General features: G+C 43.8%; 1 protein-coding gene across 1 annotated transcript; it reads right to left on the minus strand.

The window, feature by feature from the left end:
- Positions 1-233: 233 nt before the first annotated feature.
- P4HA2 (prolyl 4-hydroxylase subunit alpha 2) lies at positions 234-27484 on the minus strand. Its single transcript, XM_032702961.1, is given in 18 exon segments — positions 234-744; positions 1453-1549; positions 1938-2006; positions 4203-4262; positions 6866-6919; positions 7845-7944; positions 8180-8250; positions 11902-12078; positions 12861-13072; positions 14757-14996; positions 15811-15909; positions 15912-15973; positions 17430-17498; positions 17500-17575; positions 18728-18823; positions 20480-20576; positions 26242-26345; positions 27397-27484. Coding segments are annotated over 16 exon segments (1632 nt in total). The 5' UTR covers positions 20559-20576; positions 26242-26345; positions 27397-27484; the 3' UTR covers positions 234-673.
- Between the last annotated feature and the right edge of the window lie 232 nt (positions 27485-27716).

Below are 27716 nucleotides of genomic sequence, written 5' to 3' on the forward strand. Positions count from 1 at the left end.
AGCGCCCGGGGAGATTAGAGAGCAGCTCTTGAGCTGTGCTGTGCCAGGTCATTACAGCTTTCAGGAAAAAACACTGCAATTCCTACAGCTACCTGCTGTAGCTATTCACACACAGCTTATCTACAAGACTGGATTCTCATTCCTGGAAAGAAAAGAAAGGAAAGAGGAAAGGCCCACTGTTCCCCAAAACCAAGCACTGATGCACCTATTAAAGACACCAAATAGAGAATCACTTCTGGAAAGAACATTTATTTTTGTTTCAAAACTTGTGATCCATAGAAATACAACAAAATCAACATGTACACAAAACTTAAAAAAAAAACAAACAAACAACTTTGGTTCAAAGAAATATTTAACATCTAAATCTTCTGAGGTACAAAAGGCACAAGACCAAGCACCCAAACACTGAATTGCCCACAGCACTGTTTGCACCACTACTACAGAGGAAGACTGGAGGGGGGAAGGCAGGGGGACATGGAAATAACAGCACCCAAAACACAAGGATGTGTACAATACCATTTACTTTCTTTCACAGGTGTTAGATAATTCATTGTCCTTTTTGTGTAAAGTGACAGGACTCTTGGAGAAAAAGATGGATCATTTCTTAGAAATGAATTGGAACAAACAACAGTAGAAAAGGAAACAGAAACAAAGGTCTGCAGCAGGCTGGGGTTCAGTCAACCTCTGTTCTCCCACAAGGTCTTAAGAATTCATTTCCTCTTTCATGAAACCATTTGTTTGAAACTGTGGAGACAAGGAATTGGAGTTAGTTACCACCATGTACACAGTGTGAGTGTCACCACAACCCAGCTGGTTACACCAAGGAAAAATCCCATCTCTCAGTCTGAGGATCCATGCTTAGAGTTCTCTCCTCACCCCAGGGGAAATACATACAAAGATGAAAAGGGCTGGGGAAGAAAGGATCTTCCCAATTGCACAGTTGTGGAGCCAAGAGCAGCAGAGCAGCGTGGTCTGGCTCTGGGATCACTGACAGGCCAGTGTGCTGGGGAAGGCAGGTGTGGGAAGGGATGACATGAAGCTTGAGAAGCTTCAGCAGTAAGCAAAAACTCCTAGACATTCCCATTTACGTTACAAGGAGCTCTCATCCTTTTGCAGTTAAAACTATGCACAAAGTTTTGTAAGAACAGACCTGATTCTGGTCAAACAATAATTCAAGTTATCCTGATGCACCACAAAAACCAGTGACATTCTTACACTTTGTGCTGTCATTGGCAACAAAACAAACTCACTAGAAAAGCTACAGCTAAACAATGAGGCTGCTTAATGCTTCACGAGACTGATTGTAGGAAGTTTCATTATGGTCAAATGATTCTGGTAGTTAAAATGGCAATACCCAGGTTATCAAATGCTGTTATAAGTGGTCAGTATATCCCCAAATTGCATATACATGAGCCCTCCTTCAGGTTTTGTTTCTACAGGAGAACTACTTACCCCATTTACACCCTACTAGTACTGGACAAGCTGCATGCCTTGTTCTGTAATCCCCCTCACCACTTCTGAAGAGATTGTACCAGAACACTGCTGTTCCCTGAAAAGTGAAATCAGATGTGGATTAGTCAGGGCCAGTGTAACTGCACAGGTCACACCAAAGGGAGGGGGTGCCTCTGAATTCAGCTACAGGCTCTTGAGAAGCACTTGAACAGGTCACCACTGACAGCTCATGGAGAACCTTCAGCACCACTCTGACTCAGCCACGTTCAGAGTACAGAGGAGTTCTACCTGAACACAGGTTTATTCTGCTAAAAGCAGCTGTACAGAGAAACTGTTCACTTTATATATTACAAAAAAAGGGAGATGCTTTTTAACCTGCAAGATGCAGAGCATTTTGTCACATCAGCTTTTACATGGACTGTGCTGAGGCAGAGACAGTAACTAGAGAGAGAAGGAATCAACCAAAACACAAACACAGGCTTTACCTTCTTGGGCCATATTGCTGCCCCAAAATCTGGGAAAACTGTAGCTCCTCCAGCTTCTACGTCGCTCATCTGAGAAAACAAAGCCCACAAACTGTCCATTTAAAGGTTTTATATCTCTGCAGTCCCACAAGCTAAAGTGCCCCAAGGCCTGAGATTTCCACTTGCACCTCTACAAGGGGCACTGAAGAGAAAGGATGTGCTTCAAACAGCACCAACTGCAGAAGTAGCAGTACCTGTTGCTGAAGAATTTTATTTCAGCTGAAGGCTTTTGTCCAGGTTATTTATGTCTAGATTATATAGTGTTTACTTCAACTATCCACTAGCAGTTGGGTACCTGCAGTGCTAATGAGCTAATGCTCTAGAACATGAGAAAGGACTACAGAGTAAGTGTTTCAAGAATTTCATTCCAGTTTATGATTCAATTAGGAAAACCAGTGTCTGTTAAACCACATGTTTCCTCATAAATTGAAACCATGCCTTTGGAACTAATTTTCATGATTTAGTTTATGCATCTTGGTCAACCACTTCAAAAACTATACAAACTATTAGAAAACCTCACTTTCTGCACCATTTCTATGCTGTTCACCAGCAATGTTACACCACTACAAGAGCTTTATGCAGCTCAAGCTCTAACACCTACAGCTATGGGACTCTAAAGAAAAGCATTTATGCTTTCCCTTCTATACTGGCATGAATTTAACCCTATTGAATCCACCAAGCAATGGATTCATTATAAATTCTAGACTTGACCCAAACCCCACTGAAATTCCTGGGGACACTCCCATTAAAAACAGAAAGTCTTTCCACTGATTTCAGTAAGTAAGTAAGCTCCCACTAAACTTTGAAACTACTATTAATGCACTCCCCAAGCCCCCATATTCTCTGTTGCAACTTGGATTTCTGTTTAAAGCAGATGTTATTACCACTCTGGTGTCCTCCTGCTTGGCACCTACAATAAAATGGCACAAGATGCCACAGGTACCAGGTGTTTGCCCCTTCCAACTAGAAAGCCTGTGCATGCAACTTTGCAAGTTAATACCTGTGTCTCAGCAACACAACCACTCTTTTTAGTAAGGCTGTTGGCACATGTGTGATGTGTTCTACATGGGAGAAACAAGGGTAAAGTGCCTTTGACCATGTACAGCTGGAAGAGAATAAGGGGTGTATAATTCCCTCTAAATCAAGGCTTGTCCAAAATTCTGAGAAGCAAACAAAATATAGGCTGAGTTAACTTTAAAATGAAAACCTCTTTGCAGCAGGCTATTTCACAGCTACCTATCTTACTCCAATTTTCGTGGCAGAGATTATTTCCTCCCCCTCACAAATAAAATTAAAAGTATTTCTGTTTTGAGCAGTATTTCACACTCAAAATACCAGCTCAGCCACACGTTTTTCATCGCAGAACTTTAAAGTTGTATCACTCAGAAGTTAAACACAGATGATTAGGTGATCCCAATGATATAGTGAGTATATGTTTATAGATAAAATATTGTCAGGGGACTGCTGTGAAAGCCTGAGGCCGTGGTGGCAGTGATGTTTAGGATTCCAGTGTACATGGTCTGTGGGCTGTATAATGCATGCAATTAATGGATCTTCCAATTCTGCACTTGCAACCCAGTTGCACCAAGTTTATCAGCTCTGCCTCCTGCATTTGTTGAAGCAGCAGCTATGCCAGAGCACCTCTGGCTTTGGCACACAGCTGAGGAGGAGGCTGACACACCACATCATCAAGTGCTGTCCAACAGTGGTGGCAGAATATGACTGTCTCATTATGTGGCTGACAGTCAAGTTCTCCAACATCACACCACATGAGTACCCCCCTACATTGGCCTTTGGGAAATCAGCCAAATTCTCCTCTCCACCTATGGAACCAAAGTAAGTAAAAGATCCCATAGCAGAGTGGCCAAAAAGGGCAAGATGGGTCATGAATTCAAATTTTCTGCTCTGAGGTTAAATACCACCAGAATTCTATCAGTTCAGATGGGACAGCACCTGATGCTGCAAGAATAATGAAATCCCTACTTCCAGATGCCAGGGTTTCTCTACAGGTAACCAACTGCACAAGCTGTAAACAAGATGCTGCTCAGGTTATGCTCAATGCACGAAGGATCATCAATCATACTTACATAGTTTAAAAAAGTGGCCACACGATTTCCAGTCCCTAACCGCTTGAAAGCATCTGGCTCATCTTTCTATAAAATTAAATGAGAACAAACTGCAAATTTCGAGCTCTCAGACAGCAGACAGACAGACAGAGGTACTTACATAGTTAAGAAACGTCGCTAGCCTATTTCCTTCCGATTTGAGTGTGCTGTCAAAGGGGCGCTGCAACAGACAACAACTTTAACCCCAGTTCCACACAGGCTCCCACCAGAGCCACAGGGAGCTCTGCAGAGACCCTCAGGCCCAGTTTAAAGAGCTGGCAGAGAAAGGGGACAGTTCATTGGGGCGACAGGGAAGCCATCCCAAGCTGCATGCACGGAGGAGCTGCCCCAAAGCCATTCTGAGGGCAGAGGAGAAGCAGTGCCCGTGGCACACGTGTTATCCAAGGAAGAGTCACAACAGGCCATTGTTGTCCTGGGTACTCATCCAAAGTCAACAGCTGAGGTGAATACAAAAACACCTCATCTCCACTGGGCTCTAGATAACACAGTAGATTCTCATAGACACAGCAACTCAAAGAAATATTGTCATGAGAAGAGAAAATGCATTTTTTTGCCAGCAGACAAAACTGTAGAGTAGCAATAATGAACTTCTTTCAGGTGGTTGCCTGTCTACAACTAAAAACCACATCAAAAAGATCAAATTGTCTTTAATCTGTAAGAAAAATTGAGTTTCATTTGTCAAAGTAGGAGATCTCACTGGTGCCAGTTTAGAAGCAGAAAGAAAATCCAGAATACCAGTGTCTCTCTTACCTTCAAACAAATGAAATGAAAAGTTTATTTACATTGCTAATAGTCAGGAAGTCATTTCAGTCAGGAGATCTTCAAGTGCATTCTTACACACAAAATCAATATTTAACATTTAAAGAATAAATCAGTATTTAAAAAGACAAACAGTAAGGAAAACCACAGTCACTGTCTGTAAGGTGTTATAGTTCAATCTACTTGAAATATATTTTAAGAAATAAGAGGCCTTTCCTGAAATGGGTTCACAAAATCCCCAAGACTGCATGTGCAAATTCAACCCAGAAGAGCCAGCACTGGAGCACTGAGATAGAGGGGATTCCCTGGTTACTGCCACTGATGTGAAACCCATGAATTTCTGAACTTCAAGAGCAAAAAAAAAAAAAAAACAAAACAACTCTAACTTGAACAATTAATAAAATCTCCAAGTTGCAATATGCAACTATCAAAGTGCCCCTATTTGAGACCTGAGAGGGAACAAAAAGCTGCAAGGCTGATCAGGAGCTGGGGAGACACCTCCACTGCAGCACAGCAAATCTGTGATGCACAGAGAGCCTGCAGGACCAGTCCAGAACTGCGGCAACCTCTGTGACTGCCCGGCCCTGGCTGACCCTGCAGCCAAGGGCATGCTCCAAGTGGAGCTCTGCCCCAGCTGCCTCTTCCAACAGCAAAGCCCACACTGGCCAATTTGATGCCTGAGGTCCCTTGAGTTCAAAGGCTTTGAAGAGAATTTGAGAGCATTTGCTCAACTCAGGAAACGAAGCAGTCAAAGCTAACAGGAAAATTGCCTCAGCGGGCCAAAGCTAACAAGTATGAGCTTCCATGGTGTTGAAACTCAGGATTTTTTTATTTTATTTTTTAAACAGTGCTAAGTTGGGTGGCTTCAATTCTGCACTCAGCTGTTGGGTTGCGTGCTCTGGCTGCAGCAATCCCTTCTACCAGGTAAAACCACCCAGACAGTCTGAATTAAGCCAGATTCCACTGAAGTACCACAGAAAGCAAGACATCAGATGGGTTTTATATTTGAAACTACCAGTCACTACAGCTCTTCAGTGTGATTAGCAGGTTCATGAAGTGGCTCAGGATAATTAAGAATCTGCTCTTCTTTTCTGCCAGCCTGGAGCAAACCAGAGCTGTTCTCTGCCAGGCAGAGCCCTCTAGTGCCTGGTGTGGATCCAGCACCCACCACTGGCACGTTCCCCTGCTCCCTGGAGCACTGTCCTCCTCAACACCGACCCAGGAAACCCCACATCAGTGAGGCTGGAAAAGACCTCCCAGATCTTCGAGTCCCACCTGTGACCAAATAGCACCTTGTCAACCAGACCAGGGCACTCAGTGCCAGTCCAGCCTTTCCTTAAACACCTCCAGGGACAGTGACCCCACCACCTCCCTGGCAGCCCATTCCAGTGTTAATCACCCTTGCTGAAGAAATTCTTCTTGGTGTCCAGTCTGAACAGGACACTGTCCAAATGCTAAAAACTGGCATCATAATACCCTCTTGAGAGGCCAGAGCTGCAGCCACAATAAGGCTTTTGCCAGAAAGGCTGTACGACCCATGAATTTTTCCATAATGGCTTTTTTGGAGAGAAGGTGGAAGATCTCTCCTCCTTGGCCACCTCCTGCAAAATGCTTTAAAACACCCAGCAAAACAGGATTTGGACAACCTTGTTGAACTCAAAAGCCTAATGGAACAAGGCAAACTCACAACTCAGGGCTTGCAGAGCCCAGTTTACAAATGAAGCAATGGAAAGAGCACATTCGAGTGCTACGTGACTCTTTTACTGTCTATACTGTGTAAGGAATCAAGGTCACAGAGATATGCAGGAAGATCTGTTCATTATTCTCTTGAACTGTCAGCATCAGAGAAGGCAGTGCAAAGGCTTTCCAAAAGTCACAGTCCATCCATGCAACAGGCCTGCACAATAACTGCTATAACAAAAAACAGTTTCACAGTGTTCTCTCAAACCAAACCGCTCCCCCCTTCCCATCCCTCCAAAAAAATAATTGCAAGTGTGATCTTACCCTAGAAAAGTCAAAGTGTGGCTCATACTGCCCTCCCATTCCGTAGTTGGCAACCTACAGCATGGAAGGAAGCACAAACATCCACTGAACTGCAAGTGGCTGCTGCTGCTGAACAGCATTTGCTCTCAGAAACCCAAAACATGCTCTGAGAAACAGCACTCTGTGGCAAGATTGTTATCTATAGCACACTTCATTTCTTTTTAGATTGCCAGGAGGGAGGTACACAGATGAGAAACGACTTAAGTGCTTTTTCCTTTCGTAGTTCAAGGGTTTCTACTTATCACTAAAACAGCCTGTTTCATGTGAATTAGCAGCAATAACTTTACCACACTCTTGCCTCTCTCCTCTGAAGAGAAGGCAGCTGAGTGTGATCAATTCTCTGTGTCCAGCTTAGGAGACAGAATTAGATTTATTGTGTGATTTGTTACATCCACATGCCCCTCCAGGACCACAGAAGGCTCTAAGTAGCTTAAAAGCATCCCTTTGCTTACTTTACCTGACCACCACATAACATGTGATTTAGCTACTCTGAGGCTGCATTTAACATGTCTCCCAGGTCCTTACACAATTACTTGGTTTCTGTGGATATTCTGTAATAAAGTACTTTAATCAGGAACTCAAGGAGTATGGAGGAAGAGAAGCAAACAGGGCAGGTACAGCTATTCTGACAGTGCTGTACCACTGCTACTCTCCTTCTCCCCAACAGCCAGTGGTCAGAATTCATGAGACTACAGCAGGACTATGAAAAGTATTTGGGTCTTTGAAAGGTTCAAATAGGAAGGAGGTTCAGCTTTTGCAGACTTGAAAATAAGCAGCAGGCATTTTTCTCAAAACAAACTGGTAAATCACAGATTCCTGTACAAAGTCATCTTCCATTTCTTTGATATCTCCACCCTTCTCTGCCAAGCACACTCAGGGCAAACATCCACCTGCACCAGACCACCAGCTAATTCCACCAGGATGAAGCCAGTGCACTGACCTGCAAGAGCTCAGCTGTTTTCACTGTCAGCCCTGTGATCTGCTGCATTCGTTGGTTCACCTTGGCCACAACAGGATCATCATCCTCCTCCAACCACGAGCTGGCACAAGGGAAGGACAGAAACACGTTATTTTGGAATACCAACCACAAGAAGACGCTTCCTAAGGCAGAAGGATTCTTCTGCCCTCGGTTAGATGGCTGAAAGAGCCATTTTCCATGCATTTGTTGGGGAAGCTTTGGTTACATGCAAAGCAGTTCAAGTTTTCAGCTGTAGGTAGGAAGCAGACAGCAGCTGTTAAGCACAAAAACCTTAAAGCTCAACTCTTCTCTCTTACCTCTTTGACACCCTGTAGCTAGCCACTGTAAGGACACCGGTTTTGGGATCACGGACTGTGGCTCGTGCCAGCTGTGTCAAAAAAAATCCCAAGGGGGAAGAAACACATCAACTAAAGGATAAAAATTTTTTTTAAATCTCATCTTAACCAAAATCACAGTCTGATTTGTCCAACTTCAATACATATCACTGGATGAAAGTTAGAGCTCCAACCTGGAGTTTGTTCTGATTTCATGCTCAAACAGTACATGCAGAAACACAAATACAATCCAGCACCTGCATTTGATCCTGAGAAAATAGTCTGACTTGAGTGCACAAGCCATGATATTCATTGAATCCATGAGTTCCTTGCTGAACACGTTTTGAAGGCGCTTTTTTAGACAGCTGGAGTCAATATTAGCAAGAGGGAACAACAACGAAAGCTAAGAACATATGAAGCCCAAGCTCCTGGCATAGAGAAAAATCATTGGATACTCCAGAAATTTAATCAGCCTGCTCCTGATGTGGACTAAAATAACCCTATCTCATTCTCAAATGAAAAATAACAAGTGAAAACTTTCACAGAATGAGTTACAAATTATGGGGTAGGCAAATCCACAGTGGCAGAAAACTCCTGAGGGCAACTCCCAACATTCCCATGCTCAGATTTTCCAGCTGGAAGATACCTGGAACATCTAGTTCAGAGACAGTTTGAGATGCATATTACATGATGAAGATAACTCTGCAAAAAGCACAGCTCACCTATACATTTTAAGCAGTGAGTTTATCACCATGTTTAGGCCATATCACCAGATTTGTAGGAGAAATTTGGAACTTGGCAAAACTGATGAGGTTTGCTGTGGTGTCAGTGACAGATGACTGCTAACAACACACCAGGTCCCTTTGGTTTCATACTTGCAGCTGAGAACAAGAACTGGGACACTCCTTTCTTTGACTGTAAGCTCAGACCACATTTAAATTTAAACTCCTGCAAACCACAAACACTCTAAATCATGCCTCCTTCCTTCCACTTAATTACAGGTCATAGAAAGCCTTCTTATTTGAAAAGCCATCTTCTCTGGAGCATGCAGTCATTATTTCCCTCATTTTTCCCTCCAATAAGTCTCCAGGCAGCTTTACAATCCATGTCAGCTGTCTTGTCCCTATACAAGAGTTCTTGGCACAGCTGTTGCTGTAATTCTGACTCACTGCTATTTTGTTCCAGATTTCTCCTGCATAAATCATAACAGACGAGCCAGGCTGACTGAGTGCTGTTCTTCACTTGTACACTGAAGCACAGCTTTGGGGATATAATTTTTGCCTCCCAACCTTTTCATTCTACTGCCATTTTCAAGCTTGTATATGCTTGCTTGATTTCTGCACCTAGCATTTGGTGATGTTAGCAGAACTAACACTGATATTATTCCCTATCTGCTCTGATAGACAGGCTTCCTCACTTAAGACGTACAATCTACATCTTGGTGTAATTAGCTGATAAATGTGAGGCTTCCTCTCTCAGGGTGGAGAAATCAGCCTTATACCAGGCATTTGCTGGGCTTTGAAGAATCATCATTTTTCAAAGAACACACGACATTGGCCAGAAGCCTCATCTAGTTTTCCTCTGGAGTCTGTGTTTAGTTTAGCAGGCACTCCCTTGGCTTTTCCTTCTGAAATTGTGCACTGCTGGAACCCTGAGGCACCAAGTTCAGAGACATTCACACTCCCCCAGCTCCAGGCCATGGTTTTGCCTGTTCAGACATGCCTGGGTTGCAGGTACATTCCAAATTTTAGGAATAAGGTTCTCATATTTTGATGGCAGACCTGTCCCAATGCTATCTGCATCAACAGAGTTAAGAACTCCCTTGACCCTCCCCAGCCAGCTCTGATGGATTGCCTGAAAAGCTGGAACTATTCTTTGGAAGAGGAGTAAGAGTGATTGCATTTTGCAAGGCAAGCATGCAAACCCACTTGACTACAGCTACTCCCAATCACATACAGATGTTGTTTCTCTACAAAAAATATTGGCAAGTGTAAACTGCAGATAATGTTGAAGTGCTTGGACTCAAAAGTAGAAATTTCTTACAAATGTATTTTAGAATAAAGAAAAAGTGCTCATCTTTCTAAGCCTAAAACTAAAATACCACTTCAGACTTGTGTCTGAAAGTATCCATAATTACTAACTAAAATCTCCTGGCTAAAATTAAGCTGTATTTATTAAGGACCTGCATCACAGGAGTTGCATTTTCCCTTCTTTCAGTAGTACTACAGAATTTAAAGCTATTCCTGCAGCTGAGATATAGACAGATAAAAAAAAAACCCCCACCCTCAAAATTAAACAGTTCATCTGAATCTTAAGACCACAATATTTACCTACTCTTATAGGGACTGATCCCAGTCCTACACTACATAGATTAAATGAAAAATTCCTCTGACATTAGTAGTATAAGCAGAACTCTGTGAGCAAGACTTAAGACTTTCCATAAAACTTTGAATAAAAAGGGAAAACAAAAAAAAAAAGCTGCCTTTAAAAGCTCTTTATTTGATAAAATAGATTAAGTGACGTGCTCTATGTGAATGCTTCCATTTTATCTGAAGCTCTTGAAGTTTTATACTATGATGTAATAGGAAAAAGTCTCCATTTATGGAGGTGAGAGTCCTCCCTGGGACAGGAGTGTTCTGCCAACACTCCCATAGCTGGCTGGTAGTCATACAAGTCCAGCTTCACAAACATCCCAAATTATTCATGTTCTTGGGAAGCCTCAGTTTCTCAATCTGTTTCTAACTATTTATGCTTGCATCTGGAAATACATACAGAAGGGTAATTCTCCACGGGAATTTTAGTGCCATATTTCAGAGCAGTAGCCAAAGAGGGCTAAAATGAACCCCTCATCTATAAGCCCCGAGGTGTTCGGTTTTACTGCTTCTGAGACCTGACAGAAAAGCTCAGGTGTAGCATCTATTACTACTGTCACACTGCCAAACTCCTCTTGCCAGACAGGTGACAGGGAGGAAATTCCACCTCCAGAAAAATCAGTGAGATAATCACTACCTTTGCACTAGGTAGCTGCTTTTTTACTGTGTGCAGGGTCACCAAAATTCACTCCATGCCTAACAGGTAACACCTATGGCTTAAAACAGAAGCAGAGGATTCCAGGACCCCCCTAAGCAAAAAAAAAAAAAACCAAACCAAAACAACAACAACAAAACCAAAAACAAAAAAAACAAACAAAAAATCACAAACAAAAAACAAAACAAACAAAAAACCCCCACAAAAACAAAAAACACAAGCCTCTAGATATTTTCCTAGCACAATTTAAAAAAAAAAAAAATCCCTATTTTTCCTTCCTACTTCTGTTGAGATTTGGGCTTTTAAGATGTCATTTAAGTCTGGCTCCATTTCAAAAGGCAGACTTCAGGCACACTGCACACTGACTGCTATCGCTGGAAGTCACTCATCATCTCCCTTTTCAGGTCTTTTCAGGTTAATTGCTTAAAAGCTTTCTAAGCCATTTACTGAGAGCTTTGCATAATTAAGTGCAACAATGCATAAATACCTTCGGGAGCCTGGGCTTTATGGTCCTACATCACCAGGCAGTTTCCAAATGGTTCCCCTTAGGCTCACAGCTGCAGTGTATCATCTGTGGTATGAAACCAGATCTTTCAAATCCTTTGCCTAGTCCTTGCTAACGGAGATTAAAGCATGGAATTAGCAGTCATTAGTGAAATGGAAAAAGGGAAACTTACCCTTGGCTTAGCTAGTTGTTTAATTTTCTCGATTTCTTCATCAGACATGACATCATAGTATCGTACAATATGAGGGCTGTCCCATTCATCCTCCTCCTTAAAGGGAGCTATGAGCAGGTGGGGGTTTCTGTTTCCATCGTGGTACCTACAAAACAGCCTTTTTTGTCTTCGAGGTGTCTGAAACAAAATGCCAAACAAAGCATTGTTTGCTCAAACACTTCATAACTGAAAACAAGTAGACAAGAAAAGAAAATGAAGCTTCATTCCACAACACTGTAAAAGCCATCAGCTGGCCAGCAGATAGAGGGGTAAGCAGAAGTGATTCTGCAATTTACTGCTAATGAAAAACAAGGTATTCCACTCAAGGTGCCACTGAGCAACATCTGAAACACTGACCTTTAGGGGAATTAAATCATAACAGGTTACAGATTAAGCAAAGAACTACACAAGCAACCAGCTGTAAAAAAAGCCTGGTTTTATAATTAAGATTGTACAGATGGAATAAATTGATTCTTTCCCTGCACTAAGAATTGAAGCCATGTTTGTTGAGAGGTATTGAAGACTCGTTGGTCAATATAGTCACCACAGGACATGTCTTTAAGATGCAAAAGGGAAGGAATAATGTGATTCTATAAGCAAACTATAAGCAGCTCTCAGGGGAAAAAGCCTCCTTGGATATCTGTACAGCTGGCTTTAAAAGGGCTGAGTAGACAGACTGAAGAGAATCAATTTTCAACAACCTCTAAGAGGTACAGCTGAGAGCTGTTTGTGTGTCTAGGATTAAGAGCTAAAGGTGGAGAAGCCAAGACATAAGGTGGCAAACCTCAGCTTGGGCAGAACTACATTTAACTTCTTCTAAAAACAGCTTTACAGAAGGAAAAACTTAACATGTCCTACATCAAGCTTGATCACCCTTATGCCAAGGCAGCACAGTCAGGAAATTCTTGTCTTTCTCTTACCATTTTCACCCCTTCCCCTCTGCAAAGGGCCTCGTAGATGTCCCGCTCTGGCAGGTAGTCAAGAGGCCTCTCATAGGCTCCACTCTGCACCACAGCTTCTGTCGTTGTCCTGGTCTTGTTTACTGGCTTTTCTCTCTCCTTCTCCTCTCTTTCCTTCTCCAGCAGCTTCTCAAAGTACCTCAGGTTGCTGCCTGCTCTCTCGTGAGTGCTGTCTTCATGGGGACAAAAGCACACACAGCCAGTGACTTTGGCAATCTCAGCAGCTGTTAGTACATACAAGCCTTTGAATCAAGACAGCAACAGTTCTTCCCTCCCTAAACCAATCAACAGGCTCCAGTCTGCACTGAAAACCAGCACTGGGAAGTTTCTGTCTTTACAGAGCAAAGATAGGCACAGTATGCAAAAGAATCTTTTCTGGGAAAAGCCATCACAAAACTTGTATTCCAAGAAAAAAAAAATAGTAGAAGTTTCTGGTCTTCACATTCCTCATTTTCTCTCAACTTTTCTGCCCAGTTCTACCCAAGATAAGCAGATCACAGAACTCATTAGGCACGATCAGGCCAGCACTCTTGCTGCACCCCTCCTCTCCACCATGCTGCTCACCCACACTGTACAAGCACCCTTTAACCAGGGACTGTGGTGGAATCCAGCCAGTCTCCAGTTCCAAAGACTTTCCCCACGTTAGGAAGCTCCAAGGTGTGTGTTACCACCTTACAGCCCACCTACAGCATCCATCCCCAGTTGTCCCAGGTTTATAGGGCAGGTATCCTGGATCACAGCACCTTTGACAGATCATCAGTGATTCATTAGTGATGTTGGTATGAATTAAACATCAACAGATCTTTACCCTGCACAACTAAGAAGGAACCTGTTCACCAGTGTTTCTGGACATTGGCACCTAGAACAGGTTCTTTCCCTTCTGGTCCTGCCAAGCTTATTGTGTTTATCTCATGGAACCAACCCCAAAGGTCACTGCAGTCACCACTCAGGAGAGCACAGATAGGAAGCTGAGCCCAGAGCAGAGGAAGCTGCTGCTCCCAGGGGGAAAATGCCAAGTCTGCTTCACTGTTTGCTGCTGATAAGGATTTGCATTTATCAGTGCTAAACCCCATTGCAGAGGGAGCTAGATTCAATATATATTCACAATCTTATAAATTTTAATCTAAGAATCCTAATGTCTGCAGAAATTAGACCAATACATGTTTTTCAATAGGAAGGTTTCACCCACACTCAGGATGCTGCTAACATCTAAACTAAGAACCACAGCTCATTAAAAACCCAACAAATACATAACACAGTAAATGCTAACTCTAATTGAGGAGGACAGACCTTTCCAATGCAGGAAGCAGGCAAAACTGGAGAGGAAGCAATGATTATTTGCTTACTCGAGAGAAAGTTAGAAACAGTCCAGAAATAAAAGCAGGTTTTAAGAAACTCAATCTGTCTGAATATTCAGAAATAAATACTTTAACATCTCAGGCAAAGTATTCTTCCGGCATCGAAGAGTACCTGCACTGAGGAAAAAAAAGGAGCATCTAAAGTCAGTGGGACTTGACAGAAGGTGCAGCACTCTGCCCAGTCTGTGGCAGCCTCAATCTCCATTTGAGACAAGCAAGGCTTGAACCATTGCCCAGCACAGTGTCTCAGCACAGTGCAGCAGAGCACACAGGTCCTGCAGCCAGACACTGGGGCTCTGGGTAACAACAGCAGGGACCATCAGACAGTTTGTTAAAGATATTCATGTATAAATAACTGGGTTTTTTCCAGGACCCACACTTATTCTAAGTCCTCTGTCAGGATCTCCTCCCAGCCAGCTCACAGTGTGCTGGGGCCACGACTGCCCTCAGCTCTGCTGGCAGAGCTGCCCAGACAGACAGATGTGCCTTTTGTCCTTACCCAGGGATATCAGGCGCCTGGTGAGCTCCATGGCCCTGTGCAGGTCCCCAAACTGGAACACAGCATAGCTGAGATAATCCAGGATCTCCACTTTGCTGACTGCAGTTTCCTCCCCCTCGTCGTGCTGCTTCAGCGCCTGCTCCATCCAGAGCACGGTGTGATAATAGTCCCCGTCGTTGTAGGCCGTCTTCCCCATGCCAAAGCAGTCACCTACTGTCAAGGTGGATCTGTATTTTGCTCCTAAAAGCAAAAAGACAGCTTGGAGCAATCCACAGAGAAGCACCTTTGCCTTCAAATACACTGAGGAATATCTGTAGTACATATTTTTGTCATCCAAAAATGCTTCTAAAAGGCAATTCTTGACAGTATTGTAGGTTCAGTATTAAAATGGTCACCTTCAGAATTAAAGAGAAAATTCTATCCTAATTCTATTTTAATTAATTCCTTTGGGAAACCAAGAGAAGTTTAGCAGAAATTACAGTGTTCAGCTATTGTGTTTTCTATTGTAGACAAAGGCAGAGCAGCCTAACATCTGACCAGACTTCACCAAATCTCCAGATTAACACTGTCAGGTGATCAGAGAAGCCTGACTACAGGCAGAACCAGCTTGTTTCTCCTTACTGGAGATCTATATTTGTGCATAAGCAAGCTGATGGTTATTTAGGCAAACTGGGTACCCATCTGACTGTAACTGCAGGCTCTCCAGTTGCTCCAGCTCAGCAGATGCACAGATAAGACTTAAAACTAAGTTCATCATTAAGCCCCCACATATAATAACTAAAACCACTGAGTCAGCTCATCTACCTGCACTCTGCCAATGCCTGTTCAGCTTGTAACCAGCATGTTGGCAGTAACCATAACCTGTTACAGTAAGTCTCTCATAAGCAGCAGCAACAAACACTTATCAGGTCTCAGCTACCAAGACATCCCACTGGAGTCTCTGTAGTTTCTGAAACAGCAAAAACTGTTAATCTCCATTTCACAAAGGGCTTTTGGAGAGAGCTTGAGGATGTTCCCACTTCTGTTCAAGCAGAGGAGACCTTGGTGCACTTACCTGGTAAGTTCCCTCGGGACAGAGTTTCAGGATCCAGTTTATAGGTGTCCTGCAGACGCATCAGAGCCTTTGCAGCTCCAGTCTCATCCTCCTCAGTTGAAAAAACTGGCGTTGGATTGTCAGATTTGCAATAAAGCCTTTGCAGTAAAAGGGAAAGACATTACTTCCAGAGCTTGAATAAATATCAGTGCTAGATTATGCAGAGAGGAAACATCTGCTTTGGCTTGGGAAATGAGATTCAAATAATCCAGATTTAAAGCTGTATTAGGCTCACAAGTTATAAACACATTGTTTTCTGTCTCATTTTATGAAATACACTTAATGAGGAAAAGGGACAAATTAACTAGTTTCCTCAGTTTTCTTGTCACACAATTCCTGAAGTACAATGTGAACCTAATAATTTTCATTTTCCTGTAATGTCTCTTTTTGGCATGAAAACTTTTTAAAGTTTTCATCAGTTCTCTTGCAATATCCAAAGAGAGAACTTGATTATAGTACTGGTCAAGGAGCTCCGATTCTGTATTCCAACCTGAAAAATCCATAAGAGCTTTTCAAATCTTAGTTCAAGGGACAGAGACCCTGATCCAGGATCACCTCAGTAGGGTAGACCTTACTCAGTGAGAGGGTTAAACCTGACAAATAAAACCATTCAGAAATAAATTAAATGCACTACATAACATATCAAGGCTACACAGCAGGCTGGCTGGGCAGGACTGGGAGCCATCACCTAAGGAAAACAAACCAACCATTTCCACTCATGTAGCAAGAAAAAGTACGAAAGGAAACCTTTAGAGAAAGAATTAGTGACAGAAGTACTCAAAAGAATTGAGTATTTATTGTCCATTTAGGATGACTATTCCAAAAGGCAATAAAAGTCTGCGGCTGAAAAAACTTCCAAGTACCTAAACTTCAGCATATGCATAGTAGAAAGGGAAAACATGCAGTGTTCTGCCTAAAAACATTTGCCACCTCTACCTCACTTCAAGGAGTCCAGCAAAAATAAACCTTTTAAAAAAAAAAAAAGCTATGGAAGCAAATTCAGCCAGACACTGACAAAATGATGCAAACCAAGGATTAGTATTGGAAGCACTTGATTTAGAAGGATAATTTACAGATAGCAACTGTAGCATTTCCTGTTATCAACAGACTGCCTATGAACATCTGCCACTCTTAATGATACAAATTCATTCACCATTCAGTATGGGACTCATTTTGAATCTAATCTTATCTACTGATCAACATGATTAAACAAACAAAGACCACAGAGAAGGAACGACAGAGAAAGTAATGAAGGAGTTTATATATAAGGAACATAACCCAACAGTTGCCACCACAGCTGACAATTTAGCATATCCTTTTCTCCCTTCTCCCCAAATACAGCAGGTCACAGTTTCTTTGAGCCTTCCCTGAGTGTTCCAGTGGCAGCTTTCCCTCTCCTGGCTGACCAGCACACAAGTGGTCATTTAAACAAACACTAGTTTGGTTCAAACAACTTGGCAATAGCATTTAAACCACAGCTGAGCTTGTGGTTTTCCAGAACACGAGGGATAAACACTGTCCTAAGGCTGCCTCCCAGTAGCTCCCCAGGAACTCCTTACCATGGTGTTATCCTGAAGAACCAGTTTTCAAATTCCAGCCAGTCAGTGTTCAAACGTTTCACGAGCTTATATGCATTGACAGGGTTGCCAGTACCCTTCTGGATCAGAGGTTGATTTGCTGGTCAGTGCATCCATTTTTCAGCCCAACTGGAATGAGAAGTGTGCACCTCACCTGAGAACAATTCATGAATGCACATCTTCCTTAAGTCCATTCCAATTACACACCTAGATCAAATTACTGCTGCTTTTGCTATCAAAACCAGCTTTCAACCTTTCAACTTCAGAAGTATAAAGCAGATTTTTTTTTTAAGTTACAATAGTCTCTTTTAAAAGGAAATAATTTCCCTGATTACTACTTTAAACCTTACTACTAGACATGCATCTCACTTGCAATGAGTCTTAAAAGCACCAGTTTATACATAGAATGCACAGATATTGTCTTTATCATACTTCAGGAGGAGACTGTTTCTCCTCCAAAGGGCAGCTTTTCAAGAAAAACATTTTGGGTATATGTCATGAGAATTCCTATCATTTCACTCCTCCACAGCCCCATCCTCACCCTACACTCCCAAAGGGAGCTCAGACTGAGACACTCAGCCTGGAGTTCAGAAATTCTTTGGAAAGCTTGGCTCCTTTTAGAGGCACTGGGCTCTTCTGAACCTGGACCTCATTTAGACTATCCTAGTGTCACACCCTAGTAGACATTGCTTTTGGCTAGATAAGCATTAACAATCTTCCCTAATGGACACAGAAAATTGCAGTTGTCAGCAAAAGCCTTTCAAGTGATCCAAGCAATCAGGACAATGTCTGAGATGTGCCACAGCCAGGTCAACAACTGAAGAGAAAAAGGCAGGAGAACTGTCTCTGAGGGGTGTCTGTGGGCAAAGCCAGCATGGGATGGAATCCAGGGATTCAGGATGCACCACCACACAATACCCCTGGCACACTCTGCCCTTTTAAGGGGGCTGATGGCACGAAACAACAGGTAGCACAGAGCACTGGCACACAGGGGCATTCAGCTCCTCTGATGTGAGTTGTGTCCTCTCCACAGGAGTTCTGTGATGGCACAAGGACCAGGCAAAGAAGGAAGGGCCCAGCAAACCACCATTTCTAAAGAAGCAAATTCTAAATGACATTTAATGCAGGGACCCCTCCTTGCAGGTTTATGGACACAAATTAAACTAAGTTAGTACCTCTGGTCTCATTGTGATCATCTGCTGAGGAAATACCAACAGTAGAGAGTGGTGACAAAGGTGGGGTGTGATTGAACACAGATGAGCCATTTTGTCACCCTTCATTATACAAACCTCCTCCCCTACCTTTTAATCTGAGAGAGCTTGTTCCCTCTGCTCGGATATATTCCTTTAGAGACTGGACCAAGTCTTTCTCTGCATAAATCAGGTCTGTCATTTGACCTAAAAAGAGTAGGAACAAATGTTCATCAGACCTAAAAAGTAATGATTTCCAAGTGCACAGAACACAAACCTTCAATGCTCTAGGGCTATGAAAACCACCACAAACAGACAAATGAAGGGTGGCACTTCAATGCCTGCAAACCACAACAGCTATTAGACATACAAGTCTGGCATTCAAACCCTTCCAGGGGCTTTTGAAGTCCCAGCTTCAGTGGCTCATGTAGCCATTGACTTTTAGCATTGCAAGTGTATGCAGGACAATAAAAATAAAGGGTTTACATTCATACAGCTATTGAGTTGAAGCAACAAAAGATTCAAAGAGTTGCCAAAGCATCTGGATACAGATGGATACATATGGATACAGATTAGGTACACTAACAAATTATTAACCTAATCACTGGCATCATTTAAATTTACAGCTCTGCAATCTGGGTAACTGTGGAAACACAACCTAACATCACATACAGAGGGATTTCAGACTAATGTTCATAGATGACACACACACTCTCCTGATCAGCATTAGTGGGAATTGCTCACATGTCTGTCCTAATTGCTACGACAAACTTGGCTTTTCAAAGCCCAAACTGAAAGACCAGCTGAGATTTGCAAATGCAGCCACAGCTTCAGCTGCAGCATTCCAAAGTCATTAATGATGGGTAAGCAGAGAGAAGGCAGCAGGCTGTGCTATTTTCAGAGTAGGAAGGTTCAGAACAGGTAAGTGTAAAGAAGAGGTGATCCGTCAGGGAAACTTTGCATAAAAATCTGCTTAACTCAGGAAAATGAGAAGCAACAATAAACATGTAGTTAAATACTGTTTAGCCAAGCCCAGAGCAGGGAGCACGTGAGGAGGTTGGCAGTGGGACACAGCTCTGCTGGCTCCAGCTGAGCAGTTCCACAGTGGTGCAAAATAACCCACCAGGAGTTCTGAGCTTTGCCATTCAGAAGCACAGCTCCCCTGACTCAAAGGACATCCTGGAGAACAGCCAGTGGTAGTTAATCAGCCTCTAATGCCCTTATGGAGGGGAAGTCCCCACACTGCTCCATGGGAAAACATTGGTCCAAGTAACAGCAGAAAACTCAGTTTGTGCTTATTTTGAGGCTCTGCCACAATCAAACTTGGTTGTGTCACACCTATTAGAACACAGGAACTAAAGTGTCACACAAATCAGTTTGTTTTTAGGATTTACAATAATGTGAATTCTTCAGGATTTACTCAGGCCTAACAAACACACAAGGCAAGGAGGTTATTAATTTTTACTTCTGACACCCAAATCCAACTTTTTGGGAGACTTCAGGCCCTGTGAAACACATATTTCACATACTTTTTTCAATTGTTTTCATAAATCAAATTCAGGACTAAGCTTTTTAGCATAAAAAGTTGTGCTGTGTTAAAGATAACACAGATGCACAATTCTTAATAGAACACAGGCCCTGCCTTACTTTACAGACAGAGGCCCCAGAGAAACTTGTATCCTGTTGGTCACAGTGTGCTAAATTACTCAACTGCAAACAAACTGCAGAAGAGCAGCATTTCCTAGTGCAGACAGTGGTTGACAGGGCCATGTGAAGAAAGCCATGTGCTTCAACTGTAAACTTGAACAGTTCTGGCAATCACATTAACTCCAGCACAGCATCGGGCACTGGTTCGTTCCATACCTATGGAGGTGAAGAACTCTGCTTCTGTGAGCCAGAACAAAACACAGGTGAGGAACACCAACTGCAGCCAGGGCTTCATCTTCCAGACAGCTCAAACCTGTAACAAATGGAAAGAAAAAGGAGGAGTAAAATTAGTTAACTTACTTGTGAGGAAACAACCCAAGGCATTAATCTTTACTTTCAGTCAGTTTATCCTCATGAAAATTATTTATGTCCTTGAAAGACGGAATTCTAATTAGTAAAGCTTGAAAAAAAGTCTTCAACCACAAAGCTGTTACTTAACAGTCTAAATGCTGTCTTGCATACTCTTTGGGATTTACATGAAAGGCACTGGAAGCCCACATGAGAGAGTAAAGGAAGCAATATATTGTCCACTGAGACAGTGAGAACAAGCTCTTTTGCAAGAAGCAGCTCAGTGCCTTCCATGTCATGTGTAACTAGAGCTGGAAAATATGAGACTCACAAAATTGTATTATATTCCAATAATAATAAGTCTAAATTAAATTGGTCAGACTTACAGCATGCTATAAATTCAGTTATATAGACCTGTCTAGAAACACAAATAGTGAGAAAGCCAAATAGAGAAATAGAGCATTTGTAGCATGGAAGAGGCAGCAATGGGTTGGAAAAGTTAAAAGTGAATTTCCAGCTCTGCTTATTCAAGATGCATCATCTCAGCATATTGGCCTCTGGCACAGCCTTATGACTTCTGTATTTCAAAGGCTGTTGCCAGTTTAGAACTCAGCCCCCAGAGATGGAGGCTGAAAGCAATTGTTGTGCTTCCAAAGCACAGCCTGAGGGAGCATGGAGGGGAAAGGCAGCCCCAGCAGACAGGGTCAGGTGAAGGAGGATGCAAGGTGTGTACAGAAGAGCCTTCTGCGACTCTAATCCTCTTGGGAGATCTGATGGCCAGGGATCACATTTCCATGAATTTATGAGTTGCTTGGATGCACTTGGATCACCCACAGCTCACTCTGGAGCTGGCCTGTTCACCCCAGCAGGACCAGCCACCACGCCAGCCCCGGCAGGAGCACAGCTGCTCAAAACACTGAGCTCAGGAACACCCTGCACAGTGTCACAGGGAGGGTTGGCAGCTCCTCACTTAATTCAAAAACTAATTAATTCCTTTTTCCTACCCCATGTAACTGGGTACACTGGTGGCTGGAAATGACCACTTGCAACCTGCAACCAAATACAGCAAAAATGCAGCTATTTGGGGGCAAAACAATCACTTAATTGAGGAGAAAGGGGAATGGAGGAGAGAAGGGAAAATATATGGAATATCCTAAAATTTCAAGCAATGCAGCAAGTAGAAGGCATTAAAATAAGATATCTAGAAAAGCTCTAGCTTTTTATTTCCTTGGGCTCCACACATCTGCCTGCATGACAGGAGGCAGAAGATGAAAAGTGGATGTTGCCCTTTCCTTCTGGGATTTTTCAACCCACAGCAGAACAGAGACCCTCACCCTCAGCTGAGCTCAGGAGTGCAGGGACACAAACACCAAACACACCATGACACCACCATCACTGAGAACACCAGAAATAGCTCTGCTGGGTATCACACATGGCAAGATGACTGTTTTAAAATTATTCTTTTTGATTGCTTTCGGACTACACAAGCAATCAGAAACGTTTACCACACGTTTGCAAGCATGAGTAGCAGGAAAATGTCTCACACGCATCACAATAAGTCTTTTCCTTTCTCTCTTCTGTTTCTCACCCTCCTGCAAACCACATATTCCCAAACTGCTTGTTCAAGTCAGTTCAGAACTAGTACATGGGTAATCTGAGAATTGAGCAAAGCTGAGTGAATAGTACCATGCAGAGGTCTGCCAGTACTACAAGCCACAATAAGTGATGTAGCAGAAAAGCCCAGCAAGTCAAGAACCTTGGGAAGTACATTAATTTGGATATATTAAGCCTCGTCTGTCATCTGCATAGCCTGTCATCATTTAATGGAGTGGTTTTTGGAGGCACAACAGAAAGCCTGGGAGAACAATTACAAGGGAAGTTTCCAGTTAAACAACACAACTCGACATTCTGCTGCACCTCCCCACCATGTTCTCTCATGGCTGAGGATATCTGCCAAGAAGTACACTTACTACAGCTAGCAGCTTGTCTTTATAGCAGATCTTTAACAGCTTTACACCATCCTACTCAGTTTTTAACTTGAGTCAATAAACAGAAACTTCAGTAAACAGAGAAAGCAGCTCTTGCTGAACAAGCAGGACACCTTGGCTGCAAGGTTTGCAGATTGTTTGTACACATTCTTTTCACAGCTGTTACTGGGAAAACCAGCACAAATAATGAATTACAGGAGGCTGAATAACCACAGTCTTGGACAGCAGGAGTAGGTGTGCACAGACACACGTATGCCTGCCCACCCCACCCCAGCTGACCATCTGCTAACAAGAGGGCAGAGGGGTAGAAGGGGCACTAGCAGCTCCTGCCTCAATAATGGAGACAAATATTTACAAAGCCAGTCTGTCCTGATTCAAACAGAAATGCCAGATAATAGCCTGTGTAGAACAAATACTGCCTATGTTCCTGGCCTTTTTTTTTTTTACTTCTTTACAGTGTAGTACCCTAATGAATCATTGCTCCCACTGGAAAGAGTGCTGTCAGGCTTCAGAAAGAGCAACTGGCCAGCAGGAAAGAAGTCCTTCTAGACAAAATAGACCAGGCTGGAAGTTTTCTTCACAAGTTAGACTGAATGCTTTATTAAATAAGCTTCTAAAAGCTCTTAATCACATGATATAAAAATACACACTTGATCCACAAAGTTGCTTGCACATCCACCAGGTTTATCAGTTCCTCACCCACTTAGAATCCAATATCCAGTCACTGGAGACTCGAGTCAACTCCCAGAGCCAGAGGGAGGAACTTTTTTTCAGTCAGAAGGGGAAACAATACTATTACTCATCCGTGCCTTAGGACTCAACTTCTGATCGAACTGATATGCTGCAGTCTCCTTTGTTCACTACAGGAGTCCTCCAGTTGCCTGACAGTCTAAGTAAGAACAGAGACTAAAAAGGCAATCCTTCATCCAGGCTTCAAACTTGCACACCCCTCTCAGGCAGAAGAATTAAATTAGTGAACCAATAAGACCAGTCTGGGTAATGTAAAGAATAAAAGTTATGCTCTTTATTGTGGTAAATCAGGCCAGAGTGTGTCTCATGCTCTTATGTGAACACTCATTTTCTCACATGAATTCCAGGATAAATCCCACAATGTTCTTCCACTCCCACACTTTGGAGGTGACAGCACTCCCTTCGCTAGGGGCTTCTCTCGGGAGCTGTGGATCTGGGATGGGATGTAGCTGTGGATCTGGGATGGGATGTAGCTGCTCCAACACTGCTACCAGCAAAGTCACCTCTCTTTCCAGGCTAGGAGGGGGGGATTTTTTTCAGAGCATACAGCAATGGTTTCTCTTCAGAAATTAGGGCAGACCACTGTCCCTAGTGTAGTTCCATTCTTACAGACCCACAATTTGCTACAGAAGCAGAAAGTTTGTGAGACAAAGTAGCACAACTAGCTACTGTCAAAAATCTGATTAGATACCATTTTCCAAACTACCAGAATACAATGTACAAACTGATGACAAAAAGGTTACAGCCCTGTCTCCTCCTCTGTGCTTGCCTGTGCTATTAAGACACCTGAAAAGCACGCCAAAACCACTGCTAACACAGGCCTCTAAATTTAAATATCATGGTGAAGTCCAACAAGCAAATCACTACTTCAAGGTCACCTCAGGCCACAGATGAATTCTTGGTGCACACAGAGTCGGGTCCCACACACCAGCTCTGAGGATGGTCCCATCCTCAGCAATTTGAGGTCAGACTCTTGGATGAGACAGGTCTGTTTGGGGCTTCTCCAAATGCCGTGCTTTCCACCCTGCTTATTGCCTGCAGACACAGCAAGGGGTAGGGGTGCGAGATGGCTTCATCCCCTCCACAAACAGTGGAGCTCCAAGGAGCAATACCTGCTAATCAGCATTGTCAGCTGCAGATAAGACTAATTAGATTTAAGTGAAAAAATGGCACAAACAAAAAACTGCAAGACTGCTACGTAGAGCCAAAAGAAGGGCTTAATTGCAAACAGATTTCAAGTTGTTGCCATGGAAGAGCTTCTCTCAATACCAATCAAGAAAACCATCCAGCTTGTAGCAGTATTTCAAGTCTTGCAGATTAGCCTGACACATTATAGCAGCTATAAAACTACTTGGAAATTAATTAAATGCTAAGGAAAGATTAATTTCATCCTAAGGGAAAAAACCTACACCATTGCCTGAAGACTCTGAAACAAGTAACTCAGACCTGAAATTCATTATCCACATGCACTCAGATTCCCCAGTGTTCAACCCCTCCTCTGACCCAAAGAACTCTTGATTTAAAACATCTGTCAGAGCCCACCAAGACCATGCTGTTATTCTGGACCTCATGTCAGGAGTCACTCACACTCACCCTCAGTCCTACCCAGGGACAGCAGGGACTGCTCCCCTGCAGCACTGGGAGCCTCCTCACAGGTGAGTTCTCTCTCCATCCTTTAGTACTGCTTCCCAGCTCCTTCCCCCAGTGCAATGTTGGCTTTGCTGCTCAGAGCAGCTTGTGCCAACATCACCACCTTTCTTTATAAAGGATTTAATGTGCATCGAAAACAATTATAATTGCCTAGCAAATACCTCACTACAATTGCCTTGTGTTTTTCATGGCAGAGCCCAAAAGAAATGAGGAAAAAGTTGTTCATTTGCAAGCACTAACGAGGATACAGCACATTCACACACAACTGCAGGCATTTCTTCTAATACAAAATACATTACAGCTACCTTAGAAGCCATAATCATCTTGATTAGCTCCCCACAGTTTTTAAAGCCACAGCAAAGAAATGTTTCTTTCCACACTCCATAGACAACAAACTGATGCCAGTCTAAGGCACAGCAAATCTGCCTTCAACTTACTCTGCAAGCTCTGCCCATATGAAGCAGCCTGGAGTCAGATCTCACACTGTTTGTGAAGACAGCAAGACTCCAGGCTCTTTTTCCACTACAGGTTGTTTTTTTCAGCATTAGCATTTAGACTGCATTTTATTGTGCAAAGCCCATAACTTGATATATCATCATACTTAATATACCCTGCCATTTGCTCCCATATAGCACAAAAAAATTATCTTCCTGTTCAGAAATAAGGTTGTTTGTTTTTTTTAATATTAAAAGGTCTAGACTGTCAGTGAACTGTTTCTTCCATTTAATATCAGCAATTTAATTAAATCAGACATTATCTCAGAGGTGCAGGGGTTTGTCTCTGCTCTAACATCACCCTAGAACGTGCCCACTTTCCATACCCACATTCCCATGCCTCTGACATATAGAAAACCATACACAAAAATCAGAACTAGTCATAGGAAAAATATCTATGTTTACAGCTTGCTTCTTTGGAGGTTTGCCAATGTGCACAACATGGAAATTATAAACAGATTGAATTCCTGACTTAACCTCGACTGAAAAACTTCTTATGCTAACTGGTAAATCCTGCTCCCTCTGCTGTCACTGTCTTTGAAATACACAATTCCTGCACTGCTTCCCAAAGTATGATTAATCACATTAAAAAATTGCATCTCAAGAAATTATGGCATTAGCCAGAAGCCACATTCTCTTCTGTTTGTGTCAGAGCAATGCCAATTTACAGCTGCAGAATAATGCTCTGCTTGTGAAATGTGAGTGGCACTTATTGGTTGCTATATATATATATACACTCACAACATACCTGTGGAATTATTTCCAAGTCCTTAATGCCAGAAAGAATGAAGTATTACCCTGGTAAAGATGGCTGCAGTGGCCGCTCAGCTCAGCTCCACCCTCACAGAGCACCTATAAAATTAAAGAGCAGAAGGTTTTATTACAAAATGTCTTCTGAGAAGCTCACCTTCAGTATTTACTACTGAGGAGAGAGGTGATTACTGGCTAGGAACACCAAACATCACAAAGTCAGACAGCTCCAAAAATAGTCTTTATTTACACATCCTCCCTGCTTCCAGGTTACAAGGACATTCTTTGCTGCTTGAAATAAAATCATTCCTGTCTGGTCAAAGGCATGTTTGCATTACTATGACATAACAAGCCGCCGTGCCCCAGCTGAGGCTGCGATAACACTCAAGTGCCTTCAGCTTTCACTCCAGCCCAGTCCCGTGCGCTGCCTTTGCACAACCTTCTCCCCTGGGGCTGTGGCCGCTGCCCCGCCGGGTCACCCCCGGCTGCTGCGCTCCCCTGCTCGTCCCCAGCCCAGCTGCACGGCTGTGTGCTCCGACCGACACACGGACGGGCTTTTGGGTAACGCAAAACGAGACGCGAGCGGAGCAAGTGCGGTTCCAACACCTTCACGAAGCATCGCCGGCTCTGCGCTGAGCCCACGGCCGGCAGGGATCGCGCGCAGACAATTAACAATTAGCGCAGCTGGCACATCCAACCGGGAACACCAGTCCCGCCGAGCCCAGGGGCAGGAAAAGGGGAGCCAGCCCTCGTACGGTGCCTGTAACCGCGACTCCTCTGTCCCGCTCACAAGCACCCAAGGGCTGTTTCGCGATGCCGCGCTCCCCCCTGTCCCGCAGCGCCCGGCCCGGGGGCGGCACCGGACCCGCCCCGGACCCCCGAGCGGGGCTGGACCCGCCGAGCCCCCGCAGCGGCGCGGGCGCTGCCCGGGGCCGGACGAGCGTTTAAACTCAGCACAGCAAGGCTGGACGCGCTGAGCCAGCGCAGAGCCCGGCTTAGGGCTCAGCGCTCACGGGACCGCCGCGAGTGCCGGGGGGCTGCGGCACCGGGCACAGCCCCTCAGCGCGGGACCGGCCCGGCCCCTGCCCGACCCAGCCCAGCCGTGCCCCGGTCCCTCAGCCCCGGTCCGTGCCGCTCACTCCGTGCCGCTCACCCCGTCCCGGTCCGTGCCGCTCTCTCCTCTCCCCCGTTTCTAGAACCGCCCGGCCGTTCCAGCCGCGCCGCCGGGCCCCCCCCCCTGCTGGCCCCGCCCCTATTGAGCCGCCGCGTCTGAGGCCCCGCCTCCGCCCCGCCCCTCCACCGTAATGCCGCGAGTAGCGGCGCATCCCCCAAGCCCCCCGCCCGCCCCGCCTGGGAAGCTGTGACATGGAGATCTGCTTTAAAACCTGGAGAATCAAACATCTTGTGGGTGTTTCGAGCCCTTAGGTGCCTTAAAAGTGGAGTAAAAAAATCCCTCTGTGGAGAGCTTGGCTG

This window comes from Chiroxiphia lanceolata, chromosome 15 (genome assembly GCF_009829145.1).
Source record: "Chiroxiphia lanceolata isolate bChiLan1 chromosome 15, bChiLan1.pri, whole genome shotgun sequence".
In the NCBI taxonomy this organism is placed as follows: Eukaryota; Metazoa; Chordata; class Aves; order Passeriformes; family Pipridae; genus Chiroxiphia; species Chiroxiphia lanceolata.